The 24,279-nt window shown below is 38.0% G+C and overlaps 2 protein-coding genes and 1 long non-coding RNA gene across 6 annotated transcripts in view; 2 read left to right on the plus strand and 1 right to left on the minus strand.

The window, feature by feature from the left end:
• Positions 1–24,279, plus strand: part of LOC149717950 (endoplasmic reticulum-Golgi intermediate compartment protein 1-like) — a 96,471-nt gene that overhangs the window by 62,487 nt on the left and 9,705 nt on the right. Inside the window, exon 1 of one of the 4 annotated variants that reach the window (XM_089841762.1) lies at positions 23,266–23,425. The exons of the other annotated variants lie outside the window; for them this stretch is intronic. Within the exon in view, the coding sequence (XP_089697888.1) occupies positions 23,406–23,425 (20 nt within the window). The 5' untranslated portion in view covers positions 23,266–23,405. Of the gene's footprint in view, positions 1–23,265; positions 23,426–24,279 lie in introns of those variants that run through there. 4 annotated transcript variants of the gene reach the window in all.
• On the plus strand, positions 1,899–4,433 carry LOC149717951 (uncharacterized). The gene is made up of 2 exons (XR_016368301.1): positions 1,899–2,763; positions 2,837–4,433. It is a non-coding gene; the product is annotated as an uncharacterized LOC149717951 (long non-coding RNA).
• On the minus strand, positions 5,013–22,489 carry LOC149717952 (dual specificity protein phosphatase 1-like). The gene is made up of 4 exons (XM_089841736.1): positions 21,665–22,489; positions 12,522–12,715; positions 12,210–12,429; positions 5,013–7,107 (listed from the first exon to the last, which is right to left on the minus strand). Exons 1-4 carry the CDS (start codon positions 22,185–22,187, stop codon positions 6,689–6,691), a joined length of 1,356 nt encoding a protein of 451 aa, XP_089697862.1. The 5' UTR covers positions 22,188–22,489; the 3' UTR covers positions 5,013–6,688.

The following is a 24,279-nucleotide window of genomic DNA, read 5'->3' on the forward strand; positions in this document are numbered from 1 at the left end:
GGTAATGTGCTAGAGAAAGGCGCGTACAGTGTTTTGAGAGTGAGAGAGAGAAAAGGTTTTGGGGAGTTTGGCTTAGCTTACTTCTCTTTAGTTAAATGGGTGGTTGGTTGGGTTGTGCCGCTCGCGTACGTTTTGGCAGTAGCGGAGGAAAGAATGGCATGGAACAGAAGCCAAAGTATAATTCAAGATCTCACCCACCTCGCCTCTTCCCCTTGCCTCTTAATTTGACAAACACTAATGGCAATTCATTCCGAAATGAGACTATACTCCCTTCGAAATAGAGACGAAGTTCTCTAATTTCCCTCTGACCTGATACATACATACGTCTCCCATCTTTAGAGTGCGCGTGGTCTTGTATTTAGTTACTTTGTTATACTAGTTGCAGTTTAAAGGGAGGTCAAAGGTTGCGTCCATAATCAATGATTACCTGGGAAGACCTGGAAATTAGAGAAATTCCTTGATTAAGTTATCTCGAGTGAAGTTGAAGTTATTACAATTTCATTTTTTAAGTGGTTTGAAATCATTCACACGCCCTTTAATTTTCCTCCGCCGCCAAATCATCCTTGATAGGTCTGTATTTATAAATACGGGAGAGGGGGGGGGAGTTCGATGACACTCTTGATGTCTTTTATTAGTATGGGACGCATTATGACGAATGGCGGGAGGGTGCAAAGCTCCAAACTCATTTTCTCGCTCGCTTTTCTAGCTATTAATATCTTTTCAACACTGCACCGTATACATCCTTTCTCCTTCCTTCTCCTAGAAATGTTTAGAGTGCTCTAGCGAGTAGCGACAAGTGAGAGGTGCCGTGGGAGTATGCTGGGAATGGGATAGAATCAAAAGTTTATTTTCGCGCCTTTTATTCCCCAGTTTTTAGCCCTAAAGACCTCGAAAACGACATTTTCCCGCGTTTTTGAACTTGGGTGTAGAGAAGAAAAAAAATGGAACTCCAAAAAGGGGTTAAAAGTTTGCGCCCATTTGTTTTTATTAACCGTCCGTTTTTCGCGCGTTTTATTAGCAAATGGATACGGAAGAATAAGTTTTAAGTGGTATTAACGACGCTGGCTCAATTATGTCTCCAACCCCCCAAACCTATTTTATTTTTAAAAGCGGAATAAAGTGTATGCTTTTATTAGATGAAATAATAAGAATATTCGATTCGACTTTAACTTGCCAATTTATTTTTATTGTATTAATAATTAGAGTTATTTATCATAGTTTAAATTAGGTATTAATACCTTAGATATATAATAAATTTTCCTCTAAAAACAACAGTAGAGTAAATAACTAAATATATAGATAGAAAATACTTCCGGTTTCCGTCACACTTCATCGTAAAATGATTATATTTTAACTCAATATTACTGTGATTAACATTTTCTCAACGCGGAAGTGCGTTCTGCAATCAATAGTCTTGTATTGCCTACCATTTCTTATTAAAGCTTCTTGATAACTTGGTAGCTAGCTAACTTCATCCTCAGATTGATGAGACTGTGATGAATTGCTCCTCCAAAAATCCCTACATCCCTCCCTAACTCCTCTCTCTCTCTGGTTTCGATATTTTAACCCCTTCCTTTAAAGAAGAGTAATCTACTTCTACTTCCAACTTTATTTCCGGAACGCCATCCAAACTAGACTATGATTTATGCTAATGAAACTGTACTCCGTGTGGGCAGGGGGGAGATGTACACGCCCCCTAGATCGATACTTCAATCATCTTGTACAATTTTTGTTTTAAACCACCCTCTAATTACGTCCCTGAATTTCTTTCCTTTTTATTCTGAACTTTTTTTCTCTCTCTCTCTCTCTCTCTCTCTCTCTCTCTCTCTCTCTCTCTCTCTCTCTCTCGCTCCTCTCCGTATGTCTAAGATCTAAGCCTTTGCTACGTGGGAGGGTCGGTACGTTACAAATCGAATTCCAATTTAAAATATATATCCAATTATCGCTGTAATTTGGGCCTCCGTGAATAATGTCCTATATTTCGTTTGAACTAACCCTAAAATAAGCCTTATTCGTCGTTATCAAAACATATGTTTAGAGTTAGGCTTAGGTCTTTGATTTGGTAACGTTGAAATTTGTTTCAAATCTCTGATTAGGCTTTGATTTCTCATAAACCAAATCCAACATCATTAATCAGTCATCTTAGAAGATGGTTTAGACTTAAAACATTTTGATTCAAAATAGGCTTAGCAATGTGGAAGATACATTTCTTGGAACGATACGCGATTAAACTTCAATAATTTAGCCTACTTTAGGCCTATTAATACTAGTCTATCAGAACCCTAGTGTAAGTGTAACGAATCTAGGCGGTTAAGCCTAACTCTTCCAACCTTTTTTTTTTATTTTGTGATGGTTTTTTGGTATAAAATAAATGCCGAGAGTAGTCTTCAACGGAGCGAAGAAATTCTGTCATCCACGAAAAAATCTAATCGCTCTAGAATGTAAGAAAAAAAGAACAGAGGAGAAAACAAAACCAGGAGTGAGAGAGAGAAAGAAAGGAAGAAGTTATAGTCGACTATCGTTTCTACGAAACCACAATCTTCTTCAAAAAGGGGGCCTTAGCTTAGTAACTGACGTCTCTGGGTTTTTAAAGGAAAGACAAGCCTTAGCCAGTGAACAAAAAAACAATAACAACAACAACAAGGAGCCTTTAGGAAACTTATCGTAAACATTAAGAATTGAAAATGAAAGTATAAAGGGTATAGAGTTGTAGTCCTCCTAAGTCGGCTTGGTAACTTCTCTTCAATGCCGACTTAAAAAGGGGTAAGAACATTGAGAGTTGAGTTTCCTTCGTTTTTATACAATTCTTGCTATTGTTTTTTGCTCGCTCCTGAAGAGAGAGAGAAGGAGAGAAAACAGCTGCTATCCACTCCTAATTCTCATTGTGCTCAATTCCACAAGGACCCGGAGCCAACACCAACCTTAGACTAAATATAAAAAGCAACCCTGCTATATAGACAAAACGAGGGTATGGTTGCGATACCAAAATGCAATGAATGTAGTGCTGGAACCCCGTTCTTTGCTATAGCTGTATTCCTTTGTAAGATGTAGTACATTTACAGTGTTGACTTGGTAACCTGGATTCGCAAAATTGCACTCTGTTTCTTCCAATCAAACTCTAGCGAAGAATATTTGAAAATTATACCGTTAATATTTCGAACTGAATTACGTAGTTACGCCTATTTTATTTTCCATTTTAGTAACAATTTATGAAAACTAAGTTATTATGAATAATTTAAATTACTCTGAGGCGATACCTATTTCAATCATACCCATGCACCCATCCGCATTCCAAAACATACTCTTAACAATAGCGGAGCGCCGGTAAAGTGAAGTATTTGGTAACTGTAATGGTAAACAATCTACTATAGAGAAAACGGAGCAAATTGGAACTTTCCAGTGTTTTTCTCCCAAAGATTGGTACAACACTGAGCCTTTGCGCGCCTTTTGAGAAAAACGGAACGACGATACGTGTGACTTGAATCTCAAATGGATTTATTTTTCTCTTCTCATCCATTCAGATCCCTCGAATAGGGCGTGTAATGTTTAATATACACTGAAACTACCATTGAAAAATACCTTCTTCCCCTCTTTCTTTCAATTCGGCTTAGTTCAGTGGACGAAGTGTACGAATCTATGAACCACGCGCGCTGAGTTTTGGCGCGTGAGCTGGAGCTCGTGGCCGTGGCATTTTGGAGGGGAAGGGAATCGACCATACGACCATAATACTAAAAACTGTGGTAATAAAGTGGCGCCCTGAATGGCCCTCTACTTTTTCATCTTCCTAGATTAAAAACCAGAAGTCCAGGAGAAGGGCAAGGGACGGAAGAAAGGGGAATGATAAAAATGAAACTTATTTGGGAAGATGAAATTGGGCAAGAAGAGAGAAGTAAAAAAAAATTACTTTTTGTTTTATTTTTCGGGGTGTTTCGTAACCACAAAGTGTTTTCGCGTTTTTCAGGAATATTTGGTGTATAGGGATGCTAGGTATATCATGGGGATATGGTTTAAGGTCTTAGAACGTTGGAAGTCTAAAATTTAATAGATATTTTGGTGGAGAAGAGTGGAGTTTATGTTACCTTTGTTATATGCAAATATCTTATGAAAATTTGAAGTAAATGTGGGGAATGTTTTTAGTTTTTACTGGTCAAGTTTGCAAGGTTAGTTTAACCCCATCAGATTCAGCTGTCATTTAAAGGGATACTAAACGTGATATCGAGTAGTTTTCGTTGGAACGACTAAGTTTCTTATATATTGATGCAAAATGCCAAATGTGATATTGATTTTCCAGTCCAAGTTCGATTTTTGCGTCCTCTGAAAATACGGTTACTAGCGCCATCATTACGTTAAAGGAATAGAGATATTTCTTAGGATAATTATTGTATTAATTTAGGAAGATAGTAATTAATAAAAATATAATCAATTTAAAAACACTCACTTTTAGATTTTTCCTACCCGACGTTAATTTGAAGTGGTAATGCGCCCTTAAATCAGTGTTTAATCGATGATTAATTAAATATAAACTAAATTAAAAGAACGTGCTTAAAGATTACACCCACCTTTGAAAGTAAATTAATTTAAACTTCAAATTTAAATAAGTATAAATTTGATAATTTTAACATCATCATAATTTTAGTCGTAGATGGCAATCGCTTCGCTGCGTATAAGAATGTTATTCTGGCGTTTAAAATCGATATAGTGTAGGCATTCCTTCTTTTCCCCCATAAATCCTTACGCTGTCAAAGCCTGTAGCTGTCACCTCCCTATATAGTTCGCTCTTGACGCTGTTTCCAGTTTAGCCAAAGCTGAAGCGAATGGATACATAATAATAAAATTCGTAGCGAAACAAGTAGTTCTTGTAGATTGCTTTTGAACAGGAATATAGTTTCGTATTTCCATGGATCAATAATACCTCTTCTTTATAATTTATTTAATAAAAATAATTTAAAAACAATAAAGATGGAGTGTAGGAACAAAATAGGCCTAAATAGGTTAAAAAGACAATAGGAATGTTGTTTTTTGTAAAACGTTTTATTATCTATATGGTTCTTTTAATTGTATGTCACGTGACATCTCGACTCAGTGCAAAAAATATGGCTTTTGACTAGAACACAAAAACATTCAATCATTCATTTCAAAACATGATTTTAAAAAAATCCTTTTTTTTTTCTTATAAGCAAATTTTCATCTATGGAAAAAGATTTCTCCTAACAAACTTTTTAAATTCCTAAAATAGCTTTTAATTTTTGTCAGACAAAGGTTTATCTGGTAGTATGTTATAGTATAAAACAACCTGCAGGTGTACAAAAAATAACCAATATTGTTTAAAAAGGTGGGCGTGATAAACATGGTCATCATGAACTCTATAGTCTAAAAAACAGTGAAAAAAATTCTCTCAATTTGTTTCATTATATATATAAAAACAATAATCCTTTGCACCAAAATCTCTTAAATCTAAAATTTGTTTTTTTATCTTTAATCATTAATTTTTCGAAAATATTAATTTTTCGCCCAAGATGTTATTATTTATTTTTTTTTAAGTATGTATATCTAAATTTCTAAGTTAATCTAATTACTAAATATTCTCCATTAATAACGCCATACGTCAGTCACATTATGTTCTTTTTTTTTTTTAGCAAAATTAATCTAAAAATTAATTTCGGTATTTTAAGGCAACTTTAACATTATTTATTTATTTTTAAACAACGCGTTAAGTTTTAAAATATTAATATTTCGTGGGCTTTTTGGTTCTGTTTTGTTATAAAATTCCCTTAGATATTAAAAACAGACTCGCATCTTTAAAAAAATCAAAAGAAGAACGTTATGTTATTAATACAGAATTCTGTTATTTATTGCTCATTAGGCCTAACAAAATTTAGTTATTTATTTTATGAAAAAATGTTTCTGGTCCCTATATATTTTTTATTCAAGTTAAATCATTTTTGCTTGAAATGAAATTTCAATCAATTCGGTTTCAGTTTGTTTTTTTTACAGTTTTTGTTAATACGCGTGGACTAGAGATACCCCGGACTAGTTTTAAAATTTGAATAATCCATGGACAATTAAATATATAATAGGGGGTATCGGTATGAAATTGGTTAGCACATCTTAGGATTGATTACAGGTGTGGAGGTGGAGGGGTGTTGAATTTCGAAGTTCTGACTAAAGTCAAAGGCTTAATCATTTCTGGCATCTTTATACCATTTAGTTCCTACAGTTTCATAACGTTTCAACCTTATCTGTTTAATTTAATTTTAATTAATCTAGCTCTCAATTAGAGCTTCAGATTGTGACCAATTTTGTTTAAAATCGGGTTATTAGTAAGGAATTAACCAATAGGTATTGTTTAAATTTTGAATTTGGTAACTCAAATCTATTCGCTAACCAGGCTGATTATTAATGAAACTGAACTGAACTACACTAAAAGGGTCGTCCGAATTACCATCAATTTTCACCTTGATCTTCAGTAGAACAATTTTTATATCAAACCCGTAAAAATAAGTACACGAATATACGGATTTTGTCGTAATTAAGTTAATTAGGAAAAAATGTCAGAGAAAACCTTCGTTAGAAAAATAAGTAAACCAAAGTTCAATACGGGCATGAATAATAAGTTAAAAATCTCGTAACGCGACGACGATCGTGACGTGGGTCCGCCGCTATGTCGACGCGTCATCATCTTTGGGGATCAGGAAACGATCAAAGTCGTTGTCCCCAACATCAATGTCTTGGCAGGACTTCTGGCAGCTACTGGGTCCGAGGGTAGGGCGAAATCAAACACGGATTGGGTTTGGGCGGCTGCCCCTCTCGAGGGCGTCAACGTGTCCGGATCAGGGTCCAAAACGGGTGATACGGCGGGCAATGGCGAAAGAGATCGGGGCACGGAGCCGGCTGGACCACCGAATACTTGAGATTCGAAACTTAGCAGTTGACCCATGAAGTTAAAATTGGGCGAGACAATTCGTCGACGTAGTTTAACGAACTCGTAGGCTTCTTCCATACGTAGGCGTTTAGTGAACATCAAGTAAGCCATGCAGATGGTGGCCGAACGACTAATGCCTGCCCGGCAATGTACCAAGACACGACCGTTACGGGATTTTACTTCCTCTATAAAAAAATTGGGATAATATACATTAATTACTATTCTAATTAAGACATCCTCCAAAGTCCCTGTTTGGGCCTATCATTCTGGGAACCTCATGGTCTTGTTGTTTGAAATCCCTATGACGACATACAAACGGACAAGGTTTGCAGTAATCGGAAGAGTTCCTATTTGCATTTAGTGGGAAGTGGGCCCGCCATATTTATAGCGTGGGCCACCCAAAATAATCCCTAAATAGAAAGGAGTGGGAGCTATCTATGGGCGTGGGAATTTTCCGATAAATAAGCAGAAGCCCTTGGTTATAGTCTGAAATGATTAAATACCCCCAATCTGTTACTTTATTATATTTATACACGTTATAAATATTGAATAAAGCGTGGGAGAGATCGAGCCAAAACAGCGCGTGAATTGAACGCCCTTTGTTAATATTATTAAATCAGTAACAACGCCCCCTTGTAGGTTACCCCTGTATATATAATTATAATTATCCGGTTTTATATCTTAATTAGAGCCAGCGCTTTTAATAAATCGGAAGTTGGGCACCGGAAACCCAAGGAAAACTACAGCCGGGAAATAAACGTTAAATACGTTAACGAAGTGGGATGCTGGCTGGAGAGAGAGACAGCTAGAGACACAAGGCTCAAACACACACACACGGCTATACTACAAAAGAGGAAGTGGAAACATCTGCATTGTTAACTTCCGTTCTCTCTCTCTCTCTCGCTCTTTCTCTCTCCTATCCTATAACTCCCGGGATATGGGAAAATATATTTCAAAAAAAAAAAAGAAATTAGCCCGATGGCCGGAATTCTAACGGTCAGAAAACTCGTCCAATAAAGCCGGGTGGGCGGATGAGCAGTTATGGAAGTTTATAACTTGACGTATTTAGAACGGACGTTATCTAATCGCTAATATTGATAAAAGTCTGTTGCCCCCTTCAAGATATATCTATCAAAAGAAACCTCGTAAAGTTTTATGGACAAAAGAACTCAACAGTAGATACTTTGACATTATTTTGTCACCTAGAACATTTTCCTATTGTCAAGGCTATCATACTCTTATTTTTATCTTCTGATGTTTCTTAGATATTTCTCTGAATTTTAAGAGGCAATGATTACACTCAATTAAAACCCAACAACAAAATGATACCCGTTGTAATTAACCCATGTAATTAAATTTTCCCGAACTATTTAAACTTTTCCTTCAAATTATGGATATCTTTTTCGATATTTTGGAAGTTGGCCCTGATCGGGCCAACACATTTGAGAGAGCAAAGGATGCCGCCGTTGAAAGGATGCGGGGATATTTTTGGGAGAGAAGGAAAGAGATTGAAGGGAGGGAAAGGAGGAGGAGGGACGTAGAGCAAGCTAGAGCTATATAGCATCCGGGATGTGTTCTCCATCGAACGTCGAATCGGACTTGGCATCCGCTCTTGACGCAACGTCCGCCTCCGCCCGGCCCGACCGACAACCGAACCAAACCAAGCCAAGCTCCGATTAATGAAAAGGAAAAACGGACGATGGAAACGCGTGGCGCTCCAATTATTTAAAATCTGCTCTCTGTACAACTAGTTAATCCTACTATATCCCAAACCAAACCGTCATTCAATTGGTTTTTTGGGGAGAGACGCGGACACCCCCGCATGGCCCCTACTCTTTCCTCTTCCTTCCATACACGATCTCTCCATCCAAAACTTTCTAACGCGCGGGCTGTTTCCGTACACTTTCCAGACCCTGTTTCGCGGTCTGATACCTTACGTGTCCTTTTTAACACGACATATTCCGAATCTGCATTAACCGGGGACTGGTTTTTGGTGGGGACAGATGCCCGTGTATGTACTTGAATTTGGGTCATTCCTATTTTAGAGGCCGTTTTCCATAGTGGTAAAATTTTTAGTAGGATGGTAGTAAAAATAGTAGTATTCCCCCTACGAGGAAAAGCGGAACCTATGATGGAGAAAATAGTATGAATTGCTACATTGTGCCGACTAACCATAAATTGCCGCCTTTTCCAAAATATTGCTGACTAACCATAAATTTCCGCCTTTTTGAAATATTACTGACTAACCATAAATTGCCGCCTTTTCCAAAATATTGCTGACTAACCATAAATTGCCGCCTTTTCCAAATTATTTCTCACTAATCATAAATTGCCGCCTTTTCCAAAACATTGCTATATTACTGTCTTTTTCCGTGTAAAGAGGCGCATACTTAGCCTTTCGTGAATAAACAGGAAAAATAAAATGGGGTAATGCACTGGCCTTTTAACAAGGCGTTTTAAGTGTTCTAATTGCGAGGCCAGTACAGAATGAACATGCAAAACGAAATGTTGGAATAATACATTGGCTTTTAACCTAATTGCGAGGTCAGTACAGATATGCCCTTACGTTCAAACGAGATTAGACCAGGTTAGGTTAGGTTAGGTTTAGGCGAGGCGGGTGAAATTCCATGTCGGGCCTCTCAAGTAGGCGTTGGTAGTGGCCTACTTGAGAGGCCATTAGAAAATAAACATGCAAAACGGAACCGTGTACAATTTCACGCGCCTCTGAACTAAGCGTTTGTAGTGGCCTACTTGAGAGGCCAGTAGAGAATAAACACGCAAAATTAAACTAGGGACAATACATGGGTTTCTTATCTATGTTTTTATCGTCGGCTACTTTGCCGTTCGTGAATAAATATTAAAAACGAAATGGAAGCATCACATTGGCCTTTAAACTAGGTGTCCTAAGTGGCCTAATTGCGAGGCCAGTACAGATATGTCCTAACGTTCAAACTAGATAAGTATAGGTTAGGTTAGGTTAGGTTAGGTTAGGTTAGGTTAGGTTAGGTTAGGTTAGGTTGGGTTGGGTTGGGTTAGGTTAAGTGTCAGGCCGCTCATCTTGGCGTCAGTAGTGGCCTACTTGAGAGGCCAGTAGAGAATAAACAAGCTAAATGGAATCATGGACTATTACACTGGCCTCTCAACTAGGCGTCAGTAGTGGCCTACTTGAGAGGCCAGTAGAGAATAAACAAGCTAAATGGAATCATGGACTATTACACTGGCCTCTCAACTAGGCGTCAGTAGTGGCCTACTTGAGAGGCCAGTAGAGAATAAACAAGCTAAATGGAACCATGGACTATTACACTGGCCTCTCAACTAGGCGTCAGTAGTGGCCTACTTGAGAGGCCAGTAGAGAATAAACAAGCTAAATGGAACCATGGACTATTACATTGGCCGCTCAACTAGGCGTCAGTAGTGGCCTACTTGAGAGGCCAGTAGAGAATAAACAAGCTATATGGAACCATGGACTATTACACTGGCCTCTCAACTAGGCGTCAGTAGTGGCCTACTTGAGAGGCCAGTAGAGAATAAACAAGCTATATGGAACCATGGACTATTACACTGGCCTCTCAACTAGGCGTCAGTAGTGGCGTACTTGAGAGGCCAGTAGAGAATAAACAAGCTAAATGGAACCATGGACTATTACACTGGCCTCTCAACTAGGCGTCAGTAGTGGCGTACTTGAGAGGCCAGTAGAGAATAAACAAGCTAAATGGAACCATGGACTATTACACTGGCCTCTCAACTAGGCGTCAGTAGTGGCCTACTTGAGAGGCCAGTAGAGAATAAACAAGCTAAATGGAATCATGGACTATTACACTGGCCTCTCAACTAGGCGTCAGTAGTGGCCTACTTGAGAGGCCAGTAGAGAATAAACAAGCTAAATGGAATCATGGACTATTACACTGGCCTCTCAACTAGGCGTCAGTAGTGGCCTACTTGAGAGGCCAGTAGAGAATAAACAAGCTAAATGGAACCATGGACTATTACACTGGCCTCTCAACTAGGCGTCAGTAGTGGCCTACTTGAGAGGCCAGTAGAGAATAAACAAGCTAAATGGAATCATGGACTATTACACTGGCCTCTCAACTAGGCGTCAGTAGTGGCCTACTTGAGAGGCCAGTAGAGAATAAACAAGCTAAATGGAATCATGGACTATTACACTGGCCTCTCAACTAGGCGTCAGTAGTGGCCTACTTGAGAGGCCAGTAGAGAATAAACAAAGAAAATGGAACCATGGACTATTACACTGGCCGCTCAACTAGGCGTCAGTAGTGGCCTACTTGAGAGGCCAGTAGAGAATAAACAAGCAAAATGGAACCACGGGTACAATTACACTGGCCGCTCAACTAGGCGTCAGTAGTGGCCTACTTGAGAGGCCAGTAGAGAATAAACAAATAAAATGGAACCATGGACTATTACACTGGCCGCTCAACTAGGCGTCAGTAGTGGCCTACTTGAGAGGCCAGTAGAGAATAAACAAGCAAAATGGAACCACGGGTACAATTACACTGGCCGCTCAACTAGGCGTCAGTAGTGGCCTATTTGAGAGGCAAGTAGAGAGTAAACAAGCAAAATGGAAACATGGACTATTACACTGGCCTCTCAATTAGGCGTCAGTAGTGGCCTACTTGAGAGGCCAGTAGAGAATAAAAAATAAAATGGAACCATGGACTATTACACTGGCCGCTCAACTAGGCGTCAGTAGTGGCCTAGTTGAGAGGCCAGTAGAGAATAAACAAGCAAAATGGAACCATGGACTATTACACTGGCCGCTCAACAGAGGAGACTAGGAGTGGCCTCACAATAGGGCGACTATTGACACCTGGTTGAGAGGCCAAGATAAGGGGAAGTTCCCTTTGGTGACATATATTTCGTTATTTTGAGCGCAAAATGATTTTTTTGGCAATGTCGTTGAGAACATTAGGTTTAATAATCAAAAATTGTTAAAACAGTACAATACTACGAAAACGTGATTACGTTGCTTCTGAAATATGCCTAATGAGTATTCAAATGTAGCTGTCCATAGTATTTTCTCCGTCATCGGTCTAGCTTTTTGATCTAGGAAAAATACTACTATTTTTACTACTATCCTACTAAAAAAAAATCCCACTATCGAAGGCGGCCTCGTAAATAGGAAAGATCCTTGAATTTTCCCAGGTTTTCTGAATAATTTGAACACCCACTAACAACGTAGAACTGTACTTGTAAGAACTTTTCTCGTACCCCAAAAGTATAGGTGTCTGCTGTAGGTGTCTAAATTTTGTCATAATCAAAAGAAACTTACCAATAAAGTTAATGGCCACCTCGAACCATGAACCAATGTCCTCCGAGCTCGTGTCCTGGACGGGAATACTTTTATAGGTGAATGTCTCTTCGAAATGATTCGGACAATTATCGGATACGTTTAATAGAGCCGTGATACCCAGTCGTTCCAAGATATCGAGACGGGACGCGTGGTGAGCGTCGCCCAGAAATAAGTGGGGCAGAATTTCCACCGGACAATCCTAATTTATGGATGAATTAGAATATTAGATAACCCAACAACAATGGCTCTCGAGGTAAGCAGGATGTAGTGTAGTGTGTATGGGTTATTTACCTGGGGACTAGAGTATCCCGTCAGTGGGCTTCCGTGGCTTTTCCCGTTGTTGTTATTGTTACTACCATTTGAGATGTAAACGGATGTCGGACTAGCCATCCCGCTTTTAGCACGGGGACATTGCGTCATCATCACGTCATTCGTTGTGTCCGCGCATAAACTCGGATAATGGAAATGAAAATCTTGATATCCTCCTATAAATAAAATAAACAAAATAAAATAAATTAAATCATTAAATTTGATTTACGAGAATTACACGATGATTGCGTGAATATTGTGTAAACAATTCGGGTTAGTTGATGATTAATGTCGTGACGCGTTGTGGGTGGGAGTTTGGTCACCTGATTTTTAGAGATTTATTATAAAATTCCAGGTATTTTGCTCGAGTTACCAATTATATTTATTTTGATTATAAAGATCTATGAACTTATTTAAAACGTTTTCATATCGCAAATTATATAGGAAATGACTGTTTTATAAAATTTTAATGGTTTTGTTTACAACTTCACATTAAGGGTTTTAATCAAATTTAAACGTAACAGGCTTGGTTAGAAAAATAACTAATATCACCTTTTCCACCCCTCTGAAGTCTAAATCACACCCATTTTATCAAGGACTACTTTTATTCCTACGCGAATTAATACGCCTTAGCCTTTACTTCTCCGCCAGTGGGTCTTAAAAAAAGTGTGGTATAGTCGTACTTAATTTTGAACCGAGCGTTATACAGATGATGTAAACGCGACAGTTCAAGCGTCTGACTTCCTACTAACTCTGTCGAAACAATTGTGGCGTAAACAAATCCTGGAAATTTTTTAAAAACACAAACACTCACCGACAACTCTGTTCGCAAAATATTATTCTAAAAGTTTCATAAACATAAGATATAAATCTGCGTACTTCCGGGGTATATAAATTTAAATTATTTCCAGACAGAGCAGCAAACGCTAACTTTGATCATACCTTTAAGGTTTTTTAAACACAGATCAATTACGAATAAAATAATAATAATAATAATATAGAATTGTTAAACTATTTTCCCGCGTTTTTAAATAGCTCGAGTCTTTTTCACATTCTAGAATGAATTATACCGAGCTTGAGGCAAATACCTGTTTATTAATAGGAGTATATAGAGGAGCGCGACCTGGCCTATGTATGAGAAAGGTGCCGATCTAAATTCCTCACGAGGCATTTAGCGCGTTATTTTTAAAATTAGCCTCTCGTGAGAAAAGTAAAAGGTTCATTTTCACTCTCATTAATAAAATACCATCAACGAAAGCGCGCGAAAATATTTTCCCGCCAATTTTCTCGCGGGCCGGCCGGTGAACGTGAGAAAGTATATACTATAGTAGGCCTACACCAAGAAAAGTTGATTGAAGTGACATAACGGTAAAATTTAACTTCCGGATCATCATTTTTTAGCTTTAGGCACTTGTGGCACGTGATTTTTTATACTGTAACTTACTTTCCAGCTAAAACCGTTAGCCGGAAACGTGAGAAAAATAAAGAAACCTTTACTAAACATATATAAGAAGATAGATACACTGAAAGCCTTTCCGGGTTCTTAAACTTGTAAGGGAAATTACTCATTAGATGAGATACCACGTGCTAAATTTTCCCGCCAAAAACACCGTGAGAAATTAAGTAAATAAATAATGCAGGGTGAAAACTGTCTTCACAAATATGGCGGGAAAATTAAAATTTGGCGGTAAATCTTTTCCAAGGTATTACGTACAATGTTTCTTAGTAACCGCGATAAGGTAATGTTAATTACCAATAAAACGCTCAAGGGAATATTAAAAAGTAAAGAAAGGGTTTAAGTTAGGCCGCGTAAGCCCTTCCGTTTAGAAAATGCATTTTCACGTTTGAAGGTCTAAGTAGAGAAGACTGAGATTTTTGGGTAGGAAGAAAAAATAAAGAAGAAAAATCTCAATGTCGTTCGTTACTTTTTTATCATAAACAACCGGAATAGAAAAGGTCTCTTTGACGTCACACCATTTGGCGGCAAAATGATGGCTAAGTAACTAAAAAAGATTAAACGAGGCAGTGAAAGTTTCCGGCGATGAGACCACCTTCGCGAGTGACGTTTATACTAGCTGCCAAAAAGAACTGTAAGAGACAACGAGTCTATGAACCAGTTTCTTGACGTTATTACGTAGACATTCGGTTAAATCATCACGAAAAATCGTTTGCTTTACTGGCTACACTACACGCCCCTTTTATACTTTTAAGATAAGTGCTAATGTCAAAGTTACGCGAAGTAGCGTATGCGTACCAATTTTGGCCCACAAGGGATGCACCACCTATAACGCAAGTTATTATTGGATTATTTTAGGACTGTTCACGAGCTCGAGCCAGCTCGGGCTCGTGACGAGCGAGCCGAGTTCGAGCCGAGCCGAGCCGCCACTTTTGCGGCTCGATTAATTAACGAGCGAGCTTTTTTATGGTCGAGCCGAGCCGAGCCGATAGGCATCGAGCCGAGCCGACTCGCGAGCCGGCTCGCGAGCTTAGTCACTGATATAGTGCTTTCCTTTTAGTCTTTATTCTCTCCACCAATAGCGTTCCGTTGTATTTTTACATGAAATAAAGCGTGGGAAAAATCTCTCGTCTCTAACCTTGAGCATATTTTAAAGAGCGGGTTTTACTGAACCACTACATTCCTAAACATGGGATGGCATTTATAGTCATTCTCAAGTTTGACGTTGGTAGTAGCAATTTTTTTTAAACATGTATATGTTAATCGAGCCAGCTCGGCTCGGCTCGATCATTTTCGAGCCGAGCCGAGCTAGAGCCGAGCCAAGACCCAGCTCGGCTCGAGTCGAGCCGAGCCGCCGTTTTTTTGACTCGAGCCGAGCCGAGCTTTTAAAAAGCTCGCTCAGCTCGGCTCGTGAACAGTCCTAGATTATTTCAACACCAGAAGACCCATTACATTTAAGCTAGACTCTGAAAGACAATGCTTAGGAAGTCACCCATAAAACAATCTAATAACGGTGACCCAGACGTCAAAATGTCATAGATCATTTTCAACTCCAAATCTATGTACCATAAAAATAATATTTGCTCCTCTAACTCCCTTTTCTTTTTTGAAATGCTGAAATAGTAGACGAGTGACATCAGAGGCTGTATGTTGTCACATACAGTTTCAACATTAACTCTCACTCGTCTGGAATATTTTGCATGGTAATATTTACTAGAAATGATTCGGGGTGTTTAGGGTGCGAGCTGCCGGATATCCGATATACCCGCGGGCGAATAAAAATACTAATTTGTAGAAACTATGCGGGGAGGGAGTTAAAAATTATTGAGAACTTTTAACGCGCGCGTGTTAGAAACATTTAGTGACGTCAATATTCCTTTCGCCAAGATCTCTAAGAGATGTCTGAAAACGGAAGAAGACGCGGACTTAGTTTAAAAGAAGGATACCCTTTCCGGTTCCTTATTTAGTAATATGGAATGAGGATAATTTAATTTCGCTTTTTCTTTTTTAATACTGCCTCGTTTCAAAAAACGTGACGATATTTGTTATTATAGCCGTTACAAAATTTTCCAATAGGATGTATTATTGAAAGATACAGATATATTTTAGTAAATGATAAAATAGATTATTTTATTTTTTTTTCTTTTTCAATCGCGTCATTTGATAAAGAGGACATTGAAATATCTTCCGAATAACGACCTTCGCAAAATTAAATGGCCCTATTTACGCGTGTTCATATCTTATATTATACATTGAATTATATTTTATTTTTCTGAATGGATAATATCATCGTGATTACGCAAAACGTGATACTAAGATTAAATAAGCGCATTGTGTAACGTTATAATCAATCAATTAATTTCTTAAATTGTAAATTACGATTTCGGAAGTACCATCAGTCGACAATAATTTTACTTCCCCATTTTGCTCCGGGATGAATTAATGCAAATGTCTACTTCCCAAATTTCTTATCTCCGTTTTAAGATCTGATCACTGCTGACATTGTGACCCATCCCTTAGTGAACCAACGTCCTGTTCCTTTTATAACACCCCCCAAAAAAATTTGGGGAGGAACCAAGAAATAGGTCTTCCGAATATAAAGTAACAAAATAGCCTAGTCGCTTCCCTTTCCGTATTAATTTTCACCTTAAGTTTTCACCACTACAATAATCTGATCTGTATTTAATAGCATACACGAATCTAGTAGAAAGTACCTTTGCCCATAGAGTAAACTTAAGGTAGGAACTTTTGAACTTATAGGAAGTAACCCAAACCAGGACTGGAGGTACCCGTATAAAATTGAGTGACGACGTATATCCCCTTTATCAACAAAGTATTAGCAGTTGGCTAGTTTAAGCTATGGTTAAGTGTATAAGATTGTAAGGTTAGTTGCCATTCCCCCGTAATTTTTTTCACACACAGAAGTAAAGGCAGTTTGAGTGTATAATATTGTACAGGATAGTAACGTATGTTGCCATTACAGAATTTTGGGGACGGGTCCAGAACTGGTATAGTATATTTGAAAAGAACTTATGGACTGACTAACTGCGGGCCCGGCGCGAGAACGAACCGACCCTTCCTCTTTTTTATGGTAAAAAGTTAAAAATGGATAAAGGTTGGGGAGCCATGCAGGATTAGCCATGCAAGATGAAGTTCTACTTCCCCGAAGTATTTCCTTCTCCCATCATTTTTCCCTTGGGGGGGGCCCTACTGACACACCTTCCTCCGTAGCTACATCATACATAGATGGACCGGTGTCCCTTCTTATATTCTATTCCCGCCAAAAGAGGGCCCATCCCATTTCATTCCATCAATGTTAAAGTTCAAAAGATTCCGACCCTTTCTTCCTGTCAAGATATTTGGGTGCCCAAAGTTTGCCCCAAAGAAATGTTACCACGAAATCCGTCATTATGAAAAGGTGCGGTTTTTCTTGTAAAACCTGAACCTAGTGACCAAGATTATGGGACAGGTCGCTCGCTACACGATAAGTATACGACCGTGGTCAGTGGGATTCTTGAACAGTAAGATACTTTATTAGTAAAGCAAGGCGATGGTAATTGCAAATACAACAAATTAACAATACACTCTGGGAAGTAGTATTATTTGACACCATCAAGTGGTATGACAGGAAGTCAAGGATTTTTCCTCAAGTAGTTACCGGTATTCTTGAATGTCAGTAAGATATATTATTGGAGCAAGGTTATGGTAATTACAACAAATTAACAATAGACTCTCATGGAAAGCAATATCAATTGATACCATCAATTGATATGACAACAGGAAGACCATGGTTTTTCCTCAAGTAGTTACCTCCACTAGAGTTTCTAATTGTTTTCCAGGATGGAGGAATGGAACTTATTGAAACCTGATCAATTAATCTATAAAGGAAACAAACCAGTACTTGGCATTTTCTTTTTTTATTCGCTACCAAAGAACAATTGAAGTCGATCAACTTTATCGATGCTCTATATAAGGCCTACTCTATTAATAACAATACAAAGGTAGCCAGGTAGATGCTCCAGCCAACTCTGACTTGTAATAATAATAAAGGTCGGGAAGCCGGTATATCCTGTAGGACCGGAATTTGGATGTATGAATGAATGGAACAATCGAGCTATTGTTTTAAGTATAGACTTTGTAAGTCCATTCATAATTATTTTTAGAGAATACTAATTTTCAAATTCGTTTCATCAATGAATTAACGTAAAAAAAAGGGGGGATACTATGCCTAGGTACTACCTTGCGCTGCTGGAGTTGTATAGAAGGGAAGTGTGGGAATGTAATGACGAAAAGAGATCTCGTAGTACTTAATAATTATTCGCTAGAGTGGTTCAATGAATTCAGATCCTTTTTGGTATACTTTTTTTTTATTGGGAAAGGAACTTCATTCAAGCCAAGTGGATCGTGTATTAACCGAAGCTTAGCTAATCAATGATCAGTCATTTAGTTTAATGAAGGGATCGTATGATGTTTTCAAAAACTGTGTAATTTATCTGATAGTATTTATGGTAAATTTCAAAGTGTCTCATTTTACATACGGAATACATAGAAGACTTGAAAATATCAAACTCAGCAAAATATAAGACCTTTTCAATGTAAAAATGTTTGTGGACAACCCTCAGTATTGGGATTGGGACATACAAGGGGGTTGATACATTGCAGTCTCTGCTCACTCATATGATACAAAATGACTACAGCGCAGGCGCCAAGAAGCATGATGGAAGGCAATGTTTTACCCCTTTTTCATTCCCTCTTAGTTACAGAGAAATGGTCTATTAAGGGGAAAAGAGTACTTCAACCCGTTAATATCAACGAAATTGGCTAGATTTAAATTTAATAAAAATCGCCATATTTGAGAAAATCAAAATAGGCGAGAGATTTCAGAGTCCTCATAATTGTGGTAAACCCAATGATGCCTCGGTAAAACGTCGCTATAGCTCGTAACCTCAATCAATAATTTCCTTCGGTTAGTGGCCACTCACTCACTATCCACTTTAGTTATTTAGTCCTTGTTTTCTATACCTACAAATCTAGATATTAAACTGGTTTCGTAACAACCTTATACCCGTACGGGACTCGAAACGAATTAGTTTAAAAGAATTAAAGGGAAAAAAAATAATAAAATAAATCATTTTCGAAAAACAAATTGCTAATTAAACTTTCCATTGACGAAACATTTCCTGTTGCCAAATTTTTAGGAGGTCGTTTGCTATAAGTATATATGTATATATATGAGTATAAAAACCGGTTCCCCCATCTTATATACATAAGAGGATAGATATTATGGCGCGTGGCTGCCTACATTCTCGCTTTTCCTATATAAAAGATTTTTTTCATCATAGAGTAAACGAGGGCCAACAGATTTTTACTTTTTTTTATTCTTTCCTACTTCCCCCATCCCATCTCGATAGAAAAAGGTACCCTCAATTTCTTTTACATTTACTGTAAGGCCATAACTTAAAGTACATAAACCTTCCCTCATTGGGCTATGTACCGAGAACGTATGAGAGGTTGGTTGACTTTAGATTGGAAATTTAAGTTAGTTAAAGTCTTTATAGATAATAGTTATTATTTTTCACTAAAGAGGGTTGTGAATGGTTCCCACAGTGTTGCCAGACTGTTAATGAGGCAGAATATTACAGAGATAAAGGCTAGTGAATCAGTACTTGACCAAATTGACCGGCCTGGCAACACTGACGGCTGAAGTTTAAGGTTAGAGATAGGGGACCATTCAGGTGAAGCTAGTCTTCAATCTGACCTCTGACCTAATACCGTGATGGGTGCTAGCTGTCTTACTCATTTACGAGTGGCATTATCAAAGACGTTTAAGAAGCTTAATTAAATTAAAATTAGAGGGAATTAATTACTCCTTGGTCACTCTCAATTTATGATTGGCCATCAATGAAATCTAATACCTATTTTTTTATAAGAGGTTTAATTTCATTTACTTTTAAGTTACGGACTTCTTAATATCTATAAGGACCGGGCTTTCGGCATCTTGGATTCTTGGCTCAACTTCTTTCGTTCGTTGTACGAGTTTTCCGTTTTATACCCTAATCTGGGTCAGGGCAGCGATCTTATTTAGATTTTTTTTTATTATTATTCTTTTCTTTTGGCGCCACGTTCTATGGTGTCTATATTAACTACTTCCTCGGTTTTTAAGTTGTTAAATTTGTGGTTAACGCGATGGTTTGGCTCGTTTGAAGAACCCAAATTGGGTGGGTTATGGATGGCGTAGGATACGTATAAACATAAAGGGTTTCGTTATTAATGTTTATGTCGATGGAGTTAGATTTAAAGGGTTTAGATAGATAATGAAAGGACATGACTAAGCTACTGATTTCAATTATTATTTGAATTATCTTATCTTTATTTTTTTAAAGAGCATTTGGAAATTCTTAAGTACTTTTTTCCGTATCATTGCTTCTTGAGAAGAAGTATTTTCACAGTTGGTATATTGATGACTACAATGAAAATAATATATACCGTTTGTTTAGTGTACAGATTGGGATAGAGGTATTAGCTGATTAAGAAAATAATTATGTATAGCTTGTTAGCTGTTAGGTAATCCCTTATTTACTTTTAACGTTGTCAAACAGCTTCCAACACGTACGCTAAACAACTTATCTAATTAGTAATACGTTAATTGCGTAAGAATTTAAGGTTAGTTTTCCCTAAAGATACAGTACAACCCTTTTCAAGACGTCGAAACGATTGATGCGTACGGTTTATAATTTGAAAGTTTTTTTACGCTGTGATTGTTTTTGGTGCCACAAATTTGCGCGTATACAGTTTCGTAACTAACTTCCCTCTTGTTCTAAAGAAATACTATAGTCAAATTTTAAGAGATCTTTCTTTGTATCTACGCTAAAATGAATATTAGTGTCACGGTAAAACATTATGGGGAAGAAAATTCAAAATTGTCTTTATCTTTTATTCATAAAACGTAAATTATTTTCATTCATAATTTCTACAATTTTTTTGCGAAATTTTGTTTGGTGTAGTAACTAGTAAAGTAAGAGGAAGGTTTCAAAATTACTCTATTCATAAAGTACAGGAGGAATTGTACTTGTAGAAAATGAGGTCGTATGGAACCGTTGATCCCGGTTGGGTTGTTTGTTAAAGTGAAGGACGTACGTACGTACGTATGGGTTGTAAAGGAAATTTAAAAAACTTTTCCTGAATTAATTTTATTGTGTGGGAAAATTAATTGGTTATTTTATAATTAATGATTTAATGCCATTCATTTTTTTGGTTACGTGTGACGTCATTTTATTGCCTTATGTCGTGGCATCGATGGACCATTGGGGTTTCGCAAAATATAACAACCTCTTGAAAGTTTCCTCTGCCAACTCATTTTGATTTCAACATATTGAAGTACTTTAAAGTGTTTAATTTTTATGCCTCAATATTTACACGAGTCACTAGGGCCTCGATTAAATGGTTTAATTAATCGAAGGTTAAATTGAATTAGATCCAATTTGAATTAATTTATAAACTAATAGCGGGCGTAACCAATTTACTCCTAAGATATTCCCTTGAAGAGTAATAATCCGATTAAATATGGTACATGTACCTTTTCAGCTAGGCCAACAAGACCAAACCCCAGCGTTTCATATTTGGGTGAATGTTTATGGACAATATTGGACATAACAAACGCAAAACTCACCTTCTAAGATGAAGATGTTTTTTAAGTTAAGTTCGGACTGTAAGCACTTGGCGACGAAAATCGCCATTGAGTCTTCGTTATTTTGTTGTTGAACGGTTGGGCAGTTTCTGGTACTGGCCGAATGTTGAGGGCAGAACTTTTGCTCGTCATACAGTACCACGGGGTAACTCGTACCGTCGGCTAAGCTTTCCCTAACGTCGGCCGAAGGTACCACGGTCCTCAATGGTAAGCGACCTCCGTTCCTCCTCCTAAGTATGGCCGGACAGTGGACGTTGATGGCCCCGTCAATGTGACTCTTGTTGTAGGCCAAGAAGGGTCGGCAATCCAAAAGCAGCAGTCCGGCGTTAGAAGACGATGGCGCGTTGACCGTATCGGGACGATTTTCGCGTCCATCGTGGGCACTACCGTTTTGAATCATGAAGATTTTTAGTCTCTCCGAGGAGAGGGCTTGCGGGGCAGACATGTTATTTCCCGGCAACTCCTGGCCGAACCTATGCCGCGTTCGACGACAGACGGACGGCATCTAAGCTTCTAAAATGATCCCTTATTCTCGGGTAGTATTTGCCGATAAAAGGGCCAATGGGCTCGAGTTGATACCGAGATAATGATATACTCTCTTATTTACGTTTTGTCCAAAGTACCCGATCGAAGTGTTACCGTCGAGGGTTTCTCTAATGAAAGATTTTTCCACGCAGAGTTTTGTTTTTGCTCCTTACGAGGCAAGAGTGTACGTGGAAGGTTCTGTCGTAGTAACAGACTGACTATCGAGCGACACGGCTACGCTCTCTCCTCCAGCAGCCTCTAGCTAGTTTTCCTACTTCTTTTCGGCCCTCCCTCTATCCGCCACCCCTACTATCGTATCATTCATCAGCCTGTGCATGAATGGACGGCCTCTTTACTTCCTGAGAAATTCGTATCCCGCCGCGTCTCCTAGTAACAGCAGCGCCTCAGTTTTAGGCCTAGTTAGGCTTAAGGGTAAGGTACTATCACTGCCATTATCGCGGAGGGAGCTTTTCCTCTCGGCTCTTTTTACGCGGAAATAGTTTCGTTGGTTAATGGTATGGTTAATATCGAAATATTCCATTCCCGTGACGAAATTACGCAAAAAATATTACTCTGTCGAAATAATATTTAGACGTAATTATGGTTTTATTATTTAAAAGGATGAGACAAACGCGCAGGCGTAGTGGGCGATAAGAGGGGAATGAAGATGGGAGGGGGTGTTACATTGTGGGGACACGTCAATGGGGTTTTCGATGAATGAACCGAAAGGGTTAGGTTTGGTTTTCATATGGATTTTTTTGTTGTTGCCGATTTGTAACCTTAAGCCTGAGGCATCGATCAATTGTAAACGTAAATTTGATACATTTCGGGAAATATTATTCTTTAAAACTTATATAAAACTAAAGAATAATCCTTTTTAAGCTAAAATATTCAGAAATTTAAATATAACCTTTACATTATGTTTAAAAAAATTGATTTTTTTCTGGGCAAGGCTCAATGTTTTTAAATTTACGCGGGATAAGATCTTGATTGGCGGGAATTTTTGCGTATGAAGCGCCATCTATCGCACCCATCGCCAATGAGAAGCCGGCGTAAGCGCACGTCAGCGTTGTGACTTATGGCGTTCCTAAGCCTAGGTCTGACACCGTGTTTGCGAATAGTTAGTGCTCCCCCGTTTTGTTTAAATTTCAAGTTATAAACAAGACTAATTTATAAATTTAAGCACGCTAAATACACGATGGCATTCGACGTCAGAAGGTAAATATCATTTTGCTGCTATAAATTACGCGAATGTCTTTTATACGAGTAATTACGGGTTTGTAACTAAGCCTAACGTAGTTAAAACTAATGTTTAACCAGGCCTTACGCTTCCCACGGTTCAAACGATTCCCTTAGGCTACGTGTTACTATTAAAACTCAAAGATGAAAATGAGAATGCCATGTGGCCATATGCTAAAGCAATTATAACATATATTTTAACATTTACGCGTACCTCCAAATGAAGCAAAACACATTGCCAATTAAGGACAATACCCCTGTCTTAAATTAAATTAAATCTAATTCATTTAGATAATTATCTTTTGCTTGAGAATGGAATGAAGTTTAATCGCTCGTTATCAACAATTTTATGTAGTTTAGATTCAAATACAATCTCAATATTGCCTACTTACATTGAAACTTCGTAAAATAAACCACACACTTCAAAATCCAAATAGTTTTTAATAGACAGAATGAAGTAGATCTTCAAATCGTTATCATTTTCGATACGACTTATTTAGGTTAATTTTACTTTTTATTGATAAAATAAATAAAGTTGAAGATAGGGTTCCCACAGTATTTGTCAAGCGTGAATTCTTTCTTTCACGGTTGGTTTTGTTCTTGGGCCGCGGCGCGGAAGTACGAACCAAGGAGCAAAGTTGCTATCAAGGTCTCTCGACCTTTACTTTAGTTTCGACATTAAGTCGTTACTTTTAACTTAAGAAGATGCACCCACTTCTTTGACCAATCGAGTCACCCAAAATTTTTGTATCGCGTTAAGATAGGACCTCCTTTGAAAAATTTCGCTTGGTTACTTTGGGGTGTAAGAGTAGCCATGCAATAAGCCTTGTCCA

This window comes from Phalangium opilio, unplaced genomic scaffold (assembly GCF_054372755.1).
Source record: "Phalangium opilio isolate 3A_F unplaced genomic scaffold, DU_Popi_V2 ptg000003l_1, whole genome shotgun sequence".
Taxonomy (NCBI): Eukaryota; Metazoa; Arthropoda; class Arachnida; order Opiliones; family Phalangiidae; genus Phalangium; species Phalangium opilio.